General features: G+C 40.4%; 1 protein-coding gene across 1 annotated transcript; it reads left to right on the forward strand.

Moving 5' to 3' along the window:
• The first annotated feature begins 10,385 nt into the window (after positions 1 to 10,385).
• LOC147904802 (uncharacterized) lies at positions 10,386 to 11,675 on the forward strand. The gene has a single exon (XM_087392440.1). The coding sequence runs from the start codon at positions 10,389 to 10,391 to the stop codon at positions 11,673 to 11,675; it is 1,287 nt and encodes a 428-aa protein (XP_087248566.1). The 5' UTR covers positions 10,386 to 10,388.
• Positions 11,676 to 16,516: the final 4,841 nt, after the last annotated feature.

Consider the following 16,516-nt stretch of genomic DNA (forward strand, 5'->3'; position numbering starts at 1 on the left):
GCAACTCCTACATGCAACTTCTAGATGCAAGTTCTACATGTAGAGAGAGAATGCCCAAAGGCATCACATCTCCCGCCTCCAAGAAGCTTGATGTCCTTTCTCCAAGAAGAAACACTCCATTCAGGAAGTCTATAACCAAAGAGAAGACAAAGGCTATGGATAGCAAAGCGGCTTCTATTTTGACTCTAACCAAAGAGAAGCCAAAGACTAAGGATAGCAAACCAATAGCAATTCTGACTGGAGGCAGTCTTGGATGGAGATTTTTCCTAAGGTAGTATTTAGTACCTTAGTTAGCACTTAGTATTATGTAGTAGTATTAGGATTAGCATAAGTATTGTTTAGTACTTAGAAGTATTAGTAGTATTTAGTACTATGTAGCAGTACTTAGCAGTATTAGTAGTATTTAGCACTATTAGTACCTTAGTACTATTTAGTACCAATCACATCTGGACTGCAACACAACCAATGGAAATATGGCCCTTGAGGGGTCCCCTTTAGGGGCAAGGGCTGTGTTGGAATATGTCCCTTGCCCCTAAAGGGGACCCCTCAAGGGCCATATTTCCTTCAAGTTTAAATACTACTATTTTTTTGATTATTGTCTATCTTTAAACAATCTATTTGCCTTTTGAAATCAATTTCAAATAATTGTTCTTCTCCTTACACAAACAAGTAAAGACACCAAAATACCATGTTCAAAAAAGTTGAAGACTGGTACAAAGCAAGCTGAAGCTGTTGAAAATGAGAAATGCAAAACTCCTAACATTTCAAATGTGTTCATAGACACCAAGAAAGAACAATAGGTAGGGGGGCATGCCTCGTGTGGAAAAGAAGAAAATGAACAACTATTCGATGGAAGTCGGTTAGAAGATGACAACTCCTTGGAGGATGTTGGGGATCAGGAATATGATGAGGATGAAATGTTGGACAAAGTAAAAAAGCAGCAGTGAAGCAGTGGCACAGGGGGACCTGAAAGTTGCAAAGGAGAGAGGCAGGATGGTTTTTTTTCCTATTTGGCCAAAAGAGGGTATTTATTTTTAAAATTTCCTATTTTATCTATTTTATTTATTCTTGTTTTATATATTGCATCTATTCATGTATTATATATTGTTTAGCAGATGAAAGTTTTCTAGTTAAGGAAGCTCTTACTAAGATGAAGCACCACATACAACACAAGATGAAATCTACTGTGCGGTCATTGTACAGAAGAAAGAATATGGAGGAACAGAAGGGTATGTATCTTTTTGTGAAGATGCATATTTACAGTCTTCTGTGTACATCACCTCAAACACATTTCTGATCTAACTTTATGTCTTTGTAGACAATCTAACTGGAGACATCGAAGATGATCAGCACTTGGATGAAGATGATCTGCTGAACTTGGATGAAGAAAATCTACAGCAACCGGACAAGATTATAGAGGAAGCAATAGCAAGATTGGACATGCAGGACTTGCCGAGAAACCATAGTAAGGATGAAGACATAGGTGGTGGTGGGGAGTTGACTGGAAAGAATAGCAAGGATGAACACACGGATAGTGATGAAAAGCTCGACACAAATAGCAGTGAGAGGGTCACTGAGACAGCTGAGATTATATCAGGGCTAAAGCCTAAACTACTTGACAGCTCTGATGGAGAGCAAATGGAGGATGACACAGTACTAGGTAGCCTTCTCCCAGCGGCGGGGACAAAGAAGAGGAAATTTAGTCAAATAGTTACTAATTTGTATTTGATTGATCCTAGCAAATGCCCAACCCTAAATATTAGGACCAGATCATCTATGAAATGACATTGTATGAGAGCTGGTCTCACAAGTTTTAAATGAAACTCTTTTTGCAATTTATCTTGTTTTTTTTACAATTTATCTTCTTGTTTTTTGAATGAAATTATTTTTGCAATTTATCTTCCTTGTTTTTTTAATGAAATTCTTTTTGCAATTTATCTTCTCATAAGTTGATATGAAATTCTTTTTGCAAGGCAAGGAATAATGTTTACTTTAGATGTAGGCATGCCGAAACTAAAGGTTGCCATGTTTACCCATGGTATGGGTGTTGTCCCTGATTTGGAAATTTGGCACAAATGCATTGGTCATATTAATATTCAGAAGCTGAAAAATATGCTGCATAAAGGCATTGTTGTTGGCTTGCCAAAGTTCAAGTAAACTGCTTTAGAGCATGTTTGTCTTGCATGCCAGTTTGGAAAACAATCAAGGTTGCCATTCACTAAGCATATGCAGGAAAGTAATAGACCCTTACAGTTGATTCACACTGATGTCTGGGGTCCAGCTCAGACTACCTCGATCGGAGGTTCATCATATTATGTTACATTTATTGATAATTTTAGCCGGTATACATGGCTATATTTTTTGAAACATAAGGATGAGGTCCTGCTTGCCTTCAAGCATTTCAAGCAACATGTTGAAAAGGAGCTTGGGTCATATATCACATGCTTGAGATCAGATAATGGAGGTGAATATCTGTCAACAAATGAATTTGATGACTTCTTGGCCTATCATGGGATTAGACGAGAGCTTACATGCCCATATACACCACAGTGGAATGGAGTGGCTGAACGTAAGAATGGGGTGATTGGTCGTGTGGTAGAGCCATGTTGAATGAAAAGAACTTACCTGATTATTATTGGGCAAAAGCACTTGCAACTGCAGTGTATGTGTTGAATTGCACTCCTACTGCTGGCATTCATATGCTCACACCATATGAGAAATTGTATCGACAGAAGCCTGATGTTAGTCATTTAAAAGTGTTTGGCAGCTTGGCATATGTGCATATACCAGATGAAAAGAGATGGAAGTTGGATCCCAAAGTAGAAAGATGTGTGTTTGTTGGCTATGCACAGATACAGAAGGGTTACAAATGCTACAACCCATCGACCAAGAAGACTATGGTGAGTCGAGATGTTGTTTTTGATGAGCTGGAATATTGGTATGGCAAGCCGAAAGTGGTTGTTCCAAATGATGCATCTGCAGGTCATGCATATGATAAAAATCAGCAAATTAGTACATCCATATCTGGGCCTACATCTACTGGTTCTACTACAATGAATCCTTGGTCTTGTAGGTTACGCAATTCCACTGACACTCCTATGTCAGTGAGGGGGAGAGATAAAGGGAAAGCCAAGGTTGTTGAGGTGCTTTTGCAAGCTGAAAATGATGTCCCTGGGCCATCAAATTGTGGCTATGATTCGTCATGTAGTGACAGTTTGGATAGTGAGCTGGGTATACCATCTGTGTCTACACTTGGAGTCAAGGGAAGCAGGTACATACCTTCTCATGAATGAGGAGGCTTAGGCACTCCAGTGAGAAGGTCACAGAGAGTCAGGTATCCTGTTGACAGGTTAACTTATAGTGGTTATGCTACTTGACATTATGCATATATGACAAAAGTTATGGGACATACTGAGCCAACTATCTTTGGTGAGGCTGTGCAACATGGTCATTGGTGGAATGCCATGGATGAGGAGATGGATGCCCTTGCCACTAATCAGACTTGGGATTTGGTGGAGTTGCCTGAAGGCAAGAATCCTATTGGTTGCAAACCCGGGGGATTCAGAAGGGGAACCTTACGATATCACGTGAGTGTACACTAGGGGGGTTTTTTGCAGATGATGCATAAGCTTATACATTAGGGGTGGGGGCCCTTTTATGTTTTGGCTAATCTTAAATTTAAGTTAGGGGGGTGGGAGGGGGGGGGGGGGGACTAATCTTTACCCTAGATGTAGACCCGATGTAGAAATGACACACAAATACTCATTTGATAAGTCAGTCACTGGGTGTTCATGAACTAAGCCCAAAACTAACACTAGGTCTCCTTCATTGATGGTGACTCTTATTGTTAATTATGGTAATCAAAGAACTAATCGTGGCTAATTAAAGGGGCTAATGTTTAGAGAAAATAAGAGAAAAGGCTGGAAAAAGGTGTAAGAAATGTTCCATAGTAATGCATTCCTACAAGAAAATTAAGCATAACATGGCCACATGAACACCACCACACCCACACCTATACCCTCTCACTCTTTCACTCTTTGATTTTGACCACAAGCTGGTTCTCCTAAGTTGTCCTTATTCTCTTTTGGCATTTGTAAATATTCACTCTATCTTTCTAGTACACTTTGCTTTGCACACTTTGCAAAATTGCCCAATCACCCAAAGACAAAGAGACTATCTATCAGAGGATTAAATAAAAAATGGAGTAATGGAAGGCTACATGGAGTCCCAATGTTGTAGATCCAAGAATATTGGTTTTAAGGGTGGTTCAAATCAAGGAACTTGAGATCCAACCTTGTAAGTCATGATATAAACAGTCTTTCATAATATAAAACAAATATATCATTAAATCATTCTCTCTTTAATATAGGTTTACTATTTTATTCTAGTGTCTATAGTAGTGTAATATACATGTGTCTTTTCAATATTGCGACTGTGTGACCGCTATTTGAATAGTGAATTTCTTAATAGAACCCTTCATTCAGAATTTGTGATAGGAAGGAAGTCATGTGACCGCTATGTGTAAGTCTTGGGACAATCTATGAGAGACGATGACCCTAGAACTATCAAAGCAAAGATGTGCATTGAAGGACACCATTACAAATGCCTTAATACACTATGGATCAGTGGCGGTGAACCTAATAACTAAGGAAACCATGATAGATTTGGGCTTGGAAAAGATGTTATAAAGTAATTAGGTTAGTTGGCTTGCCAACAAAAGTAGAAATTAATTGCCCTCCCAAGTATGTGTACACATGTGGCCTATCCCATGAGTGAGGGCTTTTCACACGGTTGACCATACTCTATGTTTTCTTAACCATGGTGAAATGCAAAAATGGAGGGGGGAAATGGGGAAGTGCGGGAAAATGGGTTTCCTATCCTGCACATGACTTTTGCCCTATCTTATGCCCGCCCTAGCAGGTAGCCCAGCTTTTGCCCTCCAGGCCTCGCCTCCCTACACCCTTGCTCATCGTTTCTCCTCTGTTTGCTGCTGCTATTGAAAGTTGCGCATCGTGGCTTGATAGAAGCGTTTGTTGGAGAGGTCCGTCGGTGGGCAAAGTTTAAGAGCAAGCTTGGAGGCTGCCGGAGCTTTGAGCTCTTGGATGCGTCCGCCGTTCAAGAACTCGATGATCAGCTTCCTGGGAATTGCTATGAGCTCGATCAAACATGTATCGTGAGTACATGCCGCTTTCGTTGTGTAGCAGGGGAGCATGCCTTGGAGGCTCTTGTTGACATAGATGGAGTCGCATATTGTTTGAAGTAACAAAGGAGAGCTTGCTGTAGTAGCCACCTAGAATGGAGGAGTGGCTTGGCTTGATGAGTCGCCTAGAGCTCTGTTGGAGTCAATGGAGAGGAAGTTTGGCGCTGGAGAGGCGATGGCCTTAGAGCTGCTGCCGACAACCGGACTGTGTTAGAGATGGAGGAGGCTCAGAAGAGCCGCATAGGTGCTTAGACCTTAGCAGAAGGCCTTAGGATATGATAGGTGCCTCGGATATGTAAAGTCGGGTGGCTATAGGTCGTAGAAGTTTTGGAGCTGTGAGTCAAAGGCCGTGTGCATGGAGTTTCATTTGCTGAAGGTTTTGGTGTCGAGCTCACACCTCTAAGTTGAGGTCCCCGTAGATGTATCTGACTGATAGAAGCGTTTGTTGGAGAGGTCCATCGGTGGGCAAAGTTTGTTGGAGAGGTCCATCGGCAGGCAAAGTTTGAGAGCAAGCTTGGAGGCTGCCGGAGCTTTGAGCTCTTGGATGCGTCCGCCGTTCAAGAACTTGATGATCAGCTTCCTGGGGATTGCTACGAGCTCGATCGAACATGTATCGTGAGTCCGTGCCGCTTTCGTTGTGTAGCAGGGGAGCACGCCTTGGAGGCTCTTGTTGACATAGATGGAGTCGCATATTGTTTGAAGCAACAAAGGAGAGCTTGCTATAGTAGCCACCTAGAATGGAGGAGTGGCTTGGCTTGATGAGCTGCCTAGAGCTCTGTTGGAGTCAATGGAGAGGAAGTCGGGTGGCTGCAGGTCGGGTGGCTGTAGGTCGTAGAAGTCGGGTGCCTCGGATATGCAAAGTCGGGTGGCTACAGGTCGTAGAAGTCGGGTGCCTCGGATATGCAAAGTCGGGTGGCTGCAGGTCGTAGAAGTTTTGGAGCCGAGTCAAAGGCCGTGTGCATGGAGTTTCATTTGCTGAAGGTTTTGGTGTCGAGCTCACACCTCTAAGTTGAGGTCCCCGTAGATGTATACGACTGATGTCTGTCTCTCTCTACTTTACTCCCCTCCAAGAGAGCCATGCCATGTTTTTGGGTCCAATACAGTCCAAGAGAGCCATGCCATGTTGCCCATGAGTCTGATAGAGTAGGGGACTTGCCAGAGAGGTGGAAAATCCTTTCAAAAGCATGTTAGAAGACCTTCAAATGGCCACAGCTAGCTGTATATACCACCTTGGGCATTCCCATTCTCTACACAATTAACTGGCAATGACTCCATACTCTTTTGCAATCTTTTTAGTTCAAACCAGCCAGCTTTCAGCTAGGACTTGGTGCTATTAGTGTGCTCTCAACCTGCTTGGCCTTATGTGTGGTTGACAAGGTGGGCTTGAGAATCGTACTCCTTGTCTGCACGCTTCCATAATCACATTTGTAGCTGTATATCACCATACATGTCAACAGTTTTATGTCCATTTCATGCTTCATTTTGAACATGTTAATGATGATTTTGCTGTAATTTGTTCCTCATTTCCTTTACTTTACAATAGGTTTTGCTACTACTGCAAATAATGCATTGAGAAGGCCTATGTTTCTACTTCAACTCACATGTTTTTGGTTGGAATTTGTTTATAGGTGCTGTAATTTGTTACTAGTTGCTAGAGTAGCTGTAAACTTCAAAAGGAGATTGTTGGCTTGAAGCAGCTCTGATTCTTCCATACTTTGCTCCAGGTTTTATGTCCATTTCATCCTTCATTTTGAACATGTTAATGATGATTTTGCTGTAATTTTTTCCTCATTTTCTTTACTTTACAACAGGTTTTGCTGTCCATTTGAGATTATCTTGTTGGGCACCTTTTTTGTTATCTAGCCCTTTTATAGGAGCATGGAGAGGCATGATATTGTGATTGTGTTAGATGAGGGTGTGGCTGAAAATCATGTGTTGGGATATGTTCATCTTAAAGCCGGCGGTACCTACAAGGACTTGAGAGAAGAGATCATCCTTGATAATCTCATCATAGATGAGTTTATATTTTTGGGAGGATCTAGGAAAATTCCAATAGGGGCCAAGCAAGAGGAGAGATGGATAGTTGATGCTGCAGAAGTAACCATCCAATTGAAAATGGAATATGATACACAAGGCAAACGCCAAAAAGTGGACTCAGTTGGAGATAGCAATAAAATGCAGCCAAAGTGTACAGTGTCTCCAGATTTATATATGCATGATCTTGCTCAAGGGTGTGAGAGGTACAATATGGTGGATGATTCGACTACGTGTGGTAGTGTTTCTAAGAATCGATTGAAGAGTCACCTTGCAACACCATTTGAGGTCAAAAAATGGCAGAGGGAGATTAAGATAGCCAAAGAAAAGTTAAGAGCAAAAGGCCGACATGATAGATTTGAGCTCATGTCAAAGGACAAGGATGGTAAAGCATTGTTTCAGATTTGGTGTGAGGAGTGTGATTGCTCTTATAGTCAAGGGGGTCCTGACACTTTGTATAATTACACACACTCACACATCAACTCAGCATCCCATATGAGGATTATTGGGTTATGTGAGCAAGAGAGCCATAGAAAAGACAGCCTTGGTTCATTGGATGACATTATGGAATTAGGAAAAGAAAAAGTAAATGAAGCAATGTTGGAGGTTTCAACCTTTGCAAGTGAGAGTAATGTGGTGTTTTAACTAGTAACAGAGACTATTGGAGATTATAGCACTCTATCAAAAGTCTATATAAGCTGCATGCTAGATAACAAGTGGATACCACTATTTCCAAAGACAGGATCTCTATGACAATGCATGATTGAGCATATGAAATCCAAGCTACATATCACAAAGGCTAGTGGCATTGATTCTAGTAATCAAGTGAAGAGGGCTGGTGGTCGCCCATCCAAGGTGACAATTATAGATAAGAAGCAAAGAGATCTAAGTGGTTTTTTCAAGAAATGTTCTGCTAAAGGTAAAACTCACATGTTCTAGTTGTGTTTTCCATCAGTTTTGTATTTTCCAAGTGAACATTTTTTCTTATGCTCTATTGTAATGTTTTCTTATAGATAATGACACCTTGCAAACTGCCAATGCATCACGAAAGCCATCAGGTATTTCTCATATGCTTCTATTTTCAATCATTATTTCTGATTTTTTATAGAGATGTTAGGTGTAGCTAGTCATATGGCTTTTGGCTCTCTCTCCATTAGGCAAATTTTCAAGCTTCTATTTTCAATCACTATTTCTGTTTTTTTATAGAGATGTTAGGTGTAGCTAGTCATATGGCTTTTGGCTCTCTCTCCATCAAGTCTATTGGGAACTTAACAGATTCCTCCTTTGCTCACAGAGAGTAGCTTGCTTGCAACCTTGTGTTGGGGTTTTTGGCAAGGGTCATATAACTATGATGGGAATGTGGTTGACTTGAAGCCCTTTTTGGATGATAGTAAGGGAGGTGGCAAATGGCACAATGAGCCAGCAACTAAGGCAACAATTATGATGGGGACAAGAGAGTTCATTGAAATTAATGGCACTTTCCGTCATAAGGATTGCAAGCGGATATGTTTGGAGGGAACATACTTTGATAATTTGCAATGTTGTGCATGTGCTACTATTCCTAAAGAAAGAGACTTTCGCATGCGAGTGTATCGACAAATTTGATCTTCAGACACTCATGGATCAAGAGACATTGGAGGTGGTAGACGGTTAGATTATTTGACTCATTTAGAGTTATTGAGAGTAGCAAAAACAAAGTCCACAATGGTTTGGGTATTGAAGAAGGAGATAGCATTCACAAGAACTGAAGTTGTTGCATTGAGCGTGAAGGTTAGAAGTCTTCGGGAGAGCACTATGGAAGCCATGGTGAGGAAAGATGTTAGAAAATTTTGTCAAGATATAATCAATGCTCATGAGCTAGGTCTGTTTGAGGGAAAGAAGGCATTGTGGAACTTCTTTGTTGACATTTCACAAAACATTTCAAGAGTAGAGGAATTATTTGAGACTGTCAAGATATGGGGAGGGACAAGGTTGCATAATTTCTTATCACTTAACCTTGGAGGTCCACACATGTCCACCACAATGAGGTCCACAAGAAAAGCACTTTTCTTTCGAACTGGTATACAAGAGGATATATTTCAACATGCAAGAGAAGTTTACACTTGTCACATGATGAAGAAAGGTATACCCTTGGGTAGTGTGCTAGTTCTTCTAGCTGAGGATGAAACAGTTGTGAAAAGAATGGTGAGATGGGTGGCACGTGATGATAATTTGGTTGGCTTTTGTGGTAAAAAGCTGGAACACACTTGCATTCCAGACTTTGTCGTGCAAGTTGGTGATGGTCAAGATGGATATCTTAGAGTTGTGGATGCTTTTCAACATAATGTGATTGCTCATTATGCAAGGGTATTGATAGTGAATCCTCTTCTTGAATGCTTGCCAAAGCTAGTTCTATTGGTGCAATTGACATGTAATAGGTTTGATTCCATGTTTGTCAGAGAACAGTGGGAGAGCATTCAGCTTTCTTGGAACATTTTTCTAAGGGACGTGGTAGGTCCATTGATAGGACATGCTTCAGATGGGGATAGTAGGCGCAAAAAGTTGATGTTGCAAGATTACTCTTCTTGTCAAGGTCCCAGGTTGTGCATTCCTTGGAAGGGTTGGCCCTTTACAGCACACATCACATTTGATGGGAGTATCAATGGTTTGCATGATCAAGACTATATCCATAATGGAAAGAAACTTATCAATCCTTTGGATAGTGCATCTAGGAGGTTGGTACTTGGTAGAGAGCTTGTGACTTTGAATCAGGTAGCAATTGTATATCAATTATTCAAGGTTGATGAACATGGCTTGCAAGAAGGGGATATTGAGAGGAAGGATAGACAAAATTGGAGAGCTGAACAAAGGATTGCTGCAAAGAAAGTACAAAAGTGTTTGAAGTTATTACAAGAAGGCTATGGTGCTCACCAAGAGCGGACATTGGGCACACGTATGTACTTATCAATAGTAGCATCTTACATTGATATTTTCTTATCACCTACCTTAGACTTGTATGGTCGTGTGAAAGCTACAGGAAAGGTGTCTTTCTTTTTCAGGTATGTAGAAGTTGCTACCATTGCTATTAGTGATATATGAATAAAGGATTTTGAACATATTTCCAAGGTTTATGTGGCTAATACTCATGGTTCTTTCTATATGTAGGATTTGGCGCATGTGGATCACTAAACATGATGCATACTCCCTAAAGCAAAACTTTACCAGTAGAGAAACATTCATTGACATTCAATTGTCGTGTCACTTTGTGGTTCTCTTGATAAAGACCTTTAGGGAAAAGCATCCTCACTTGCATGTACCCCTTTCTTGCACGGGATTGGATGCATGTGAGAATTTTTTCAGCAAGGTGGGTGGAATGGTTCGGAATGAAAGATGCTATGATGGCTTTGATTTGCTGAGTAGTACAGGAGCACTTAATAGAATAGCAGAGTTTCAAGCAGGTTCAATTCTTAAATTTCCAGCAGCTCATTCTAAACAAGAAAATATATGGGCCACTTTGGAAAAGGAGAATGGCACTCCTTTGGCCAACCTGGGAGACTATGCTTGTGTGAGTAGTGACAACCATATGGTATCTGCATTGAAAGAGGGATTATTAGAAGCAAAGGCCATAAGTGAGACACTTGGTATGCGCGATGAAACTTTTTGGAATGACTCATGGGAGGAGGGAGATCTCTTAGAACTCTTCAACCCTAATCTTGAATATGTGGATGAAGATGAATCATTGGATAATGTTCTACTTATAGATGAAGATAATCACTTTGATAGTGGTGTTCCAGGTGATCTGGATGAGGAAATTACTAGTGAAAGTGAGCTTCATCATGTGATTGATGAGGAGGAGAAGGTGGCTAGTGAAATATCACCATTTGTTGAAGTGGATGGGAAAGCCATTTCTAAAAGCACACTTGTCAACCAATTGAATGGAAATCCCACACTATCTAAAGATAGATTAACAAGGGTGAAAAGTGGAGTGTATTTTTCGTTGGAGAAGAAGGCAATGATTCATACAGGAACATGTCTTGGTATAGGATCTGATTGTGCAGTATTGTTTGAAAGCACATCAATAAATGCAAACAAAAAGACAAGAGGAAAAGGAAAAGCTAGGAATACTAGTAAGGGTGCTGTAAACGGCATGTGGTACCTTGGAAGGGTGGTAAGCATGAGGAGAAAGGTTGGAAATTGTCTAAAAGAGACAAGAGGCCCCTTTGATCTATTGGATAGGCCTTTGAATGTTCAAATTCATTTGTCATGGTATCAACAAGCAAAGGGAACTAGGACCTACACATATGACCTTGTTGACAACCAATGTGTGGACTTGGAATCTATAATATCCTTGGCCAATCTCAACTATGATCGACAAACAAAGAAATACCATCTTGATGAGAATGACTACAAACTTTTCAATGAATATGTGCAGGGCAGAAAAGGTACATTTTCTATTTTTTAAATTTTTGTAAAGTTTATCCATTTTGAAGTCGTCCCTTCCCTTCCCTCCTTCCTAGTCCATTTGCAGCCCTACTACTCCAATCTCTGATGTAGATGAAGGTAACATATGTTTTTGTTTATGTGCTTTCAATCCTTCTTATCACATAGGGATCCTAGGTTTGCAGCATGTAACTTGACAGGGAGCTTATGTTTGTTTTGCAGGATAAATTTGTTGGCAAGCTATGTGGCATGATGCAGCATTTATGAGAAGATGCCCATAGATGTGTCAATGCTAAACTTATGGATTATAGACCTGGATTGTAGACATGGATTGTTCGGGTGTTACTCTTGTTTAATTTTTAGTTTTTCTAGTAAACATTCAAGATGCATTTTATGTTTTCTACTCTATCAAATTTTGGTTTAGATTCATGGATTGTTCAGGTGTTACTCTTGTGTAACTTCATATTTGCTACTATTAAACATCCAAGATGCTTTTCAGCTTTCTCATTCTAGTGTTTGTTTTTTAAGGGAGAAGAAACTTGTTTATGTTAGTGTGTAATCATTCTTATACACTATATATTGGGTCTACTACAGCTTTCTAGCTTGTCCGCCCCAATACAATGAATGTAGTTGCTGTCTACACTATTCTGAACAAGATTAGAGACTGTTGCCAATTATGGGAAAGGATTTGGAGCTGTTTACCTCTGTATTTGGCAATACAACATTCAAATTAGTTCATGTTTTGCAAGTACAGGTCTACATTGGAAGTTCAGTGAGGTTTGTGCATTGTTTAGCCAAGCATTGGCTAGTGGGTTAATGTGATTTTGTTGGTGCAATACCATTCACAGCATGTGAATCAGTGGGCAGTTTATGCATACATCTAAGATGGTTCAGAATCAAAATCTGAATCTAAATTCGGGAGACGTGTTTGAAGTTTTGGCCTAGGAGGATAAATTGGATGGAACCAAGTATTCCATGTGGAGTTTTATGGTGAATAATGTGTTAGTTGGTAAGAGTATATGGGGCTATATTAGAAGTGATGAGGCTTGTCTTGTAGATCTAGTTATTGCTTCTACTACACCTTTGTAAGGAGGTAATGCATATGATATGCAGCTAGCTTCGATAAGGCCAGCTACACCTGTTGCTCCCATTGAGGATTAGAGGAGATAGGATTAAGGGATGCCCAGGCTATGCCACTTATAGCCTTGTCCATTAAAAAGATCATCATACCTCGTATCTGTTCCTCCAACATACTTGGAGAATATGTATTGGGCAAGGAAGGAGGCTAGGCTTACTTGAAAAGACATCTTGATAGTATTTCAAGAGATTTACGTATGGAAATACATTGGTGGATATGTATACTCTTTGTAGATGTACAGTCAATACATATGCAAAATGGTATAATGTTGCCTTGGTTAGCATATCGATGTAGGTGATTAGCATGTAATGGATGTAATGCCAACAAATGAGTGCTCTTATCATCACTATTAGGCATGAATCAAGAACATCTATTTTGATAGATGTAACTTTAACAAATGCTGTTATCATCATTATTAGGCTTGAATCAAGAATCACCATGCTAACCATGTATGGTAACAAGTGTGCGGAGGGTGTGCGGATGACAGATGGATGTTTGACAAAATATGATAGCCGTCTTATAGTCTTGTTGTTTGACAAAATAGGATAGCCATCTTGACGTAGGTTTAAGGAAATTGGGGGAGCACACTAGACTTTTTCTTGTACCTTATAAGCTTAAATAGGGGTGTTTTATAATCCTACATGGATCTTAAATAGGGGGTTTTCTTGAAGTTCATGCATGCAGGTGACATCCCCCTTTAATGAAGAGTGAATCCCCTGGGGTTGCAAATGGGTCTACAAAGTAAAATGCAAGTCTGATGGATCAGTGGAAAGGTATAAAGAAAGGCTGGTTGCCAAAGGGTATGCACAGGAGTATGGGCTAGATTATGAGGAAACTTTCAGCCCTGTTGCCAAGATGGCAACTGTGAGAACTGTCATAGCATTGGCTACTACAAATGGCTAGAAATTGCAGCAAATGGATGTCAAGAATGCTTTCCTAAATGGTGACTTGTTGGAGGAAGTCTATATGGTTCAGCCCGAGGGTTATGTGCACCCTGACTATCCCAACTATGTTTGTAGGTTGAAGAAAGCTCTCTATGGGCTAAAGCAAGCACCTAGAGCATGGAATGAAAGGATCAGTAGATACCTACAGGAGCTTGGTTTTGCAGTTGGGAAGGCTGATCATTCACTATTCACAAAGAAGAAAATTGCTGGATATGTTGTGATTGTGATTTATGTTGATGATCTGATTCTGACTGGTAGTGATGATGATGGCATTGCTGAAATTAAGAGCAAGCTGAAAATGGAGTTTGATATGAAGGATCTAGGGGACTTGAAGTTATTTCTTGGCATAGAGGTGTTGAGAACACCTGATGGCATTTGGCTTATGTAGAGGTAGTATGCCTTGAATATGCTGGAGAGGTTTGGCATGAAGGATTGCAAAACAATGGATATTACCTTGGATCAAAACTTGAAGATGATGGCTGATTTTGGAGCTGAGATTGATGACATTACCATGTATAGGAAGATAAAGCTTGATTTATTTGACTAATACCAGGCCTGATTTGGCATATGCTGTGGGACTCATTAGTCAGTTTATGCTAATGGACATGTCCAATTCTAAGACATATTATACACCACCTTAACCATATCAAATGGTCTCAACTCCCCTTCAATTGAGAGAGAGCTCAATTGATGCACTTTTGAATCAAGACTTGCATGTGTGAAATGAATTTTTAATGTTGTAAATTAAGTGTTATTTCCTATACAAATTAGGTCTACCTAATTCACATGCAAAATAGCTATTGCAATGGTTTTTTGAATCTATCCAAGGATAAAATTCCATAATTAGTTGGTCTTGCATTCAATTTTGGAATGAGGATACCATAAATAAAAGGGAAAAGAGGGGGGTTTGGGAGAAGTGAACTTAGAGAACCCAGGTGGCTTCATAAACAAGTCATAGTTTCTCTAACTTTTGTAGTTCTAGAAATGATCCTATATTAACATGGTCATACTAAAAAACAAGACCAAACAAAATGCTAGTGAAGACAAATATTTCCTCCTTCGCTTTATTCCCTTGCTAAGGTTTTGACTTAGCAAAAAACATACAATGTTGGCCAAAGAAAATTCAACTTATTAATAAAATGTGATGGGAAGGACATAATTTGGAATGGTGAGGGCCAGTGAGGTGTCATCACTTAATTAATTAGAGAGGATGGACTTCCAAAGTCTCCCTTTTAAATCCAAAGATGTGTGCTTCTCGAAAAATGTGCACTTTGATTTTAATATATGGAGTGAAAAATTATACCTTAGTAAATAGCTCTTCGTTACGTTTATTAGCACTGCCTTCCAGGCAATGCTCTAGTTACATTTTTGTTACACTTTGTTGCCACGTCTTCTATTTTGGTTCTTTCTCTCTCACACACACACTTTCTTTTTTTAATATCTCTCTCTCTCTCTCTCTCTCTCTCTCTTTCTCTCTCTCTCTCTCTCTCTCTCTCTCTCTCTCTCTCTCTCTCTCTTTCTCTCTCTCTCTCTCTCACACACACACACACACATACACATGGAGTTTGCAAATCATTCAAACTTTCCTATACACGGGCTTCCATTATAGGTGTTGCAAATTAATCATTCATTCATCTTGACAATTGTTTTCCTTTGACAGAACCAATTTGAAGGCAGTGCTCATGAGTACTTGTACTCATTTGTTCATCTTCCTATATATTAAGGATGGTGAGAGGCCATACTATGCCACGTGTCATCAGTGGAGAGAGCTTGGAGGGTGCCATGTGTCATGCAATTGCAAGCTATGTTGGAGGAGAGCTTGGAGGAGGGAAGTTGGCAGGGAGTGGAGGGACGCATCAAAGGGCGTGCCGATTTGAACCTCCCGTGCTCCAAGAGAAGTCTTGCAAGGAAAGGTCATTGAGGTTCATTGCAACATGCTCTTGCCTTGCTCTTTCAAGCTTGCCTTCCTCCTTACACACATTTACCTATGCTTCTCCCCTCCCCCTCTCTCATCTTACCAGCCATGAAATTGGCCCTCCTTGCCCCTCCCCACGACCCAAGCCAGTTGCAAGATGCTCAAAAATCTTGGAGATCCAACTACAAGACCCTCCCCTCTCCCATCCGCCAGACCAGAACATCCTCGAGCTTCCAGTCCTCCAACTTTGGATTGAGGGTAAATGACTGATAGTCGTCCATCGACCTGCTTCTTCCTAGCCTCTCGCTCCTTCCAGGCTGCAAACATAAGCAACAAATCACCCAAGCTAAAGCTCCAAGCCAACTTCATAGGATCTCGATCTGGTGGTGATCAGGAGACCACGCACAAGACAAACAAGTTCTATTGCAGATGGGCAACCCGTAAAGCCTACTCTGCATGTGAACCATCTTTCCAAGGTGATAACATGTAGTTTTTGGACCACTTACAAAATTCATGTACCGAGCAAGAGTCGTGAGGTTCCATAAGAAGTATCAGAGAACCATTGCAATGCTAAAGGTTGTAGGAGCTTCCAAGAGGCTGATGCCCATATAGTTTATAATCCTCTCGATGATGCCATGGAGGTAGCCTATGGACTACGTTGCAATGATCAACATTTCCAAATGACTTCAGGTTTCTTTCTAACTTTGTGGATTTCAATGTTGAGGATAACTTAGCTACCTTTCCAAACTCTATAGCCGTATCTAGAGGTCAAAGGCATAAGAAATAATATTACAACCAAAAAGAAGAGAAACAACATGAAAGCTGTGTGCCAAGCATAGGCAATAAGATGAAGATGGAGAAGGCAT

This window comes from Dipteris shenzhenensis, chromosome 2, assembly GCF_047967505.1.
Source record: "Dipteris shenzhenensis isolate YYH24624 ecotype China chromosome 2, Dip_SZ_1.0, whole genome shotgun sequence".
Taxonomy (NCBI): Eukaryota; Viridiplantae; Streptophyta; class Polypodiopsida; order Gleicheniales; family Dipteridaceae; genus Dipteris; species Dipteris shenzhenensis.

Excerpts from the sequence above, each read along its gene's own strand:
- LOC147904802 (XM_087392440.1), top strand. The coding sequence starts at position 10,389 with ATGTGGATCACTAAACATGATGCATACTCCCTAAAGCAAAACTTTACC.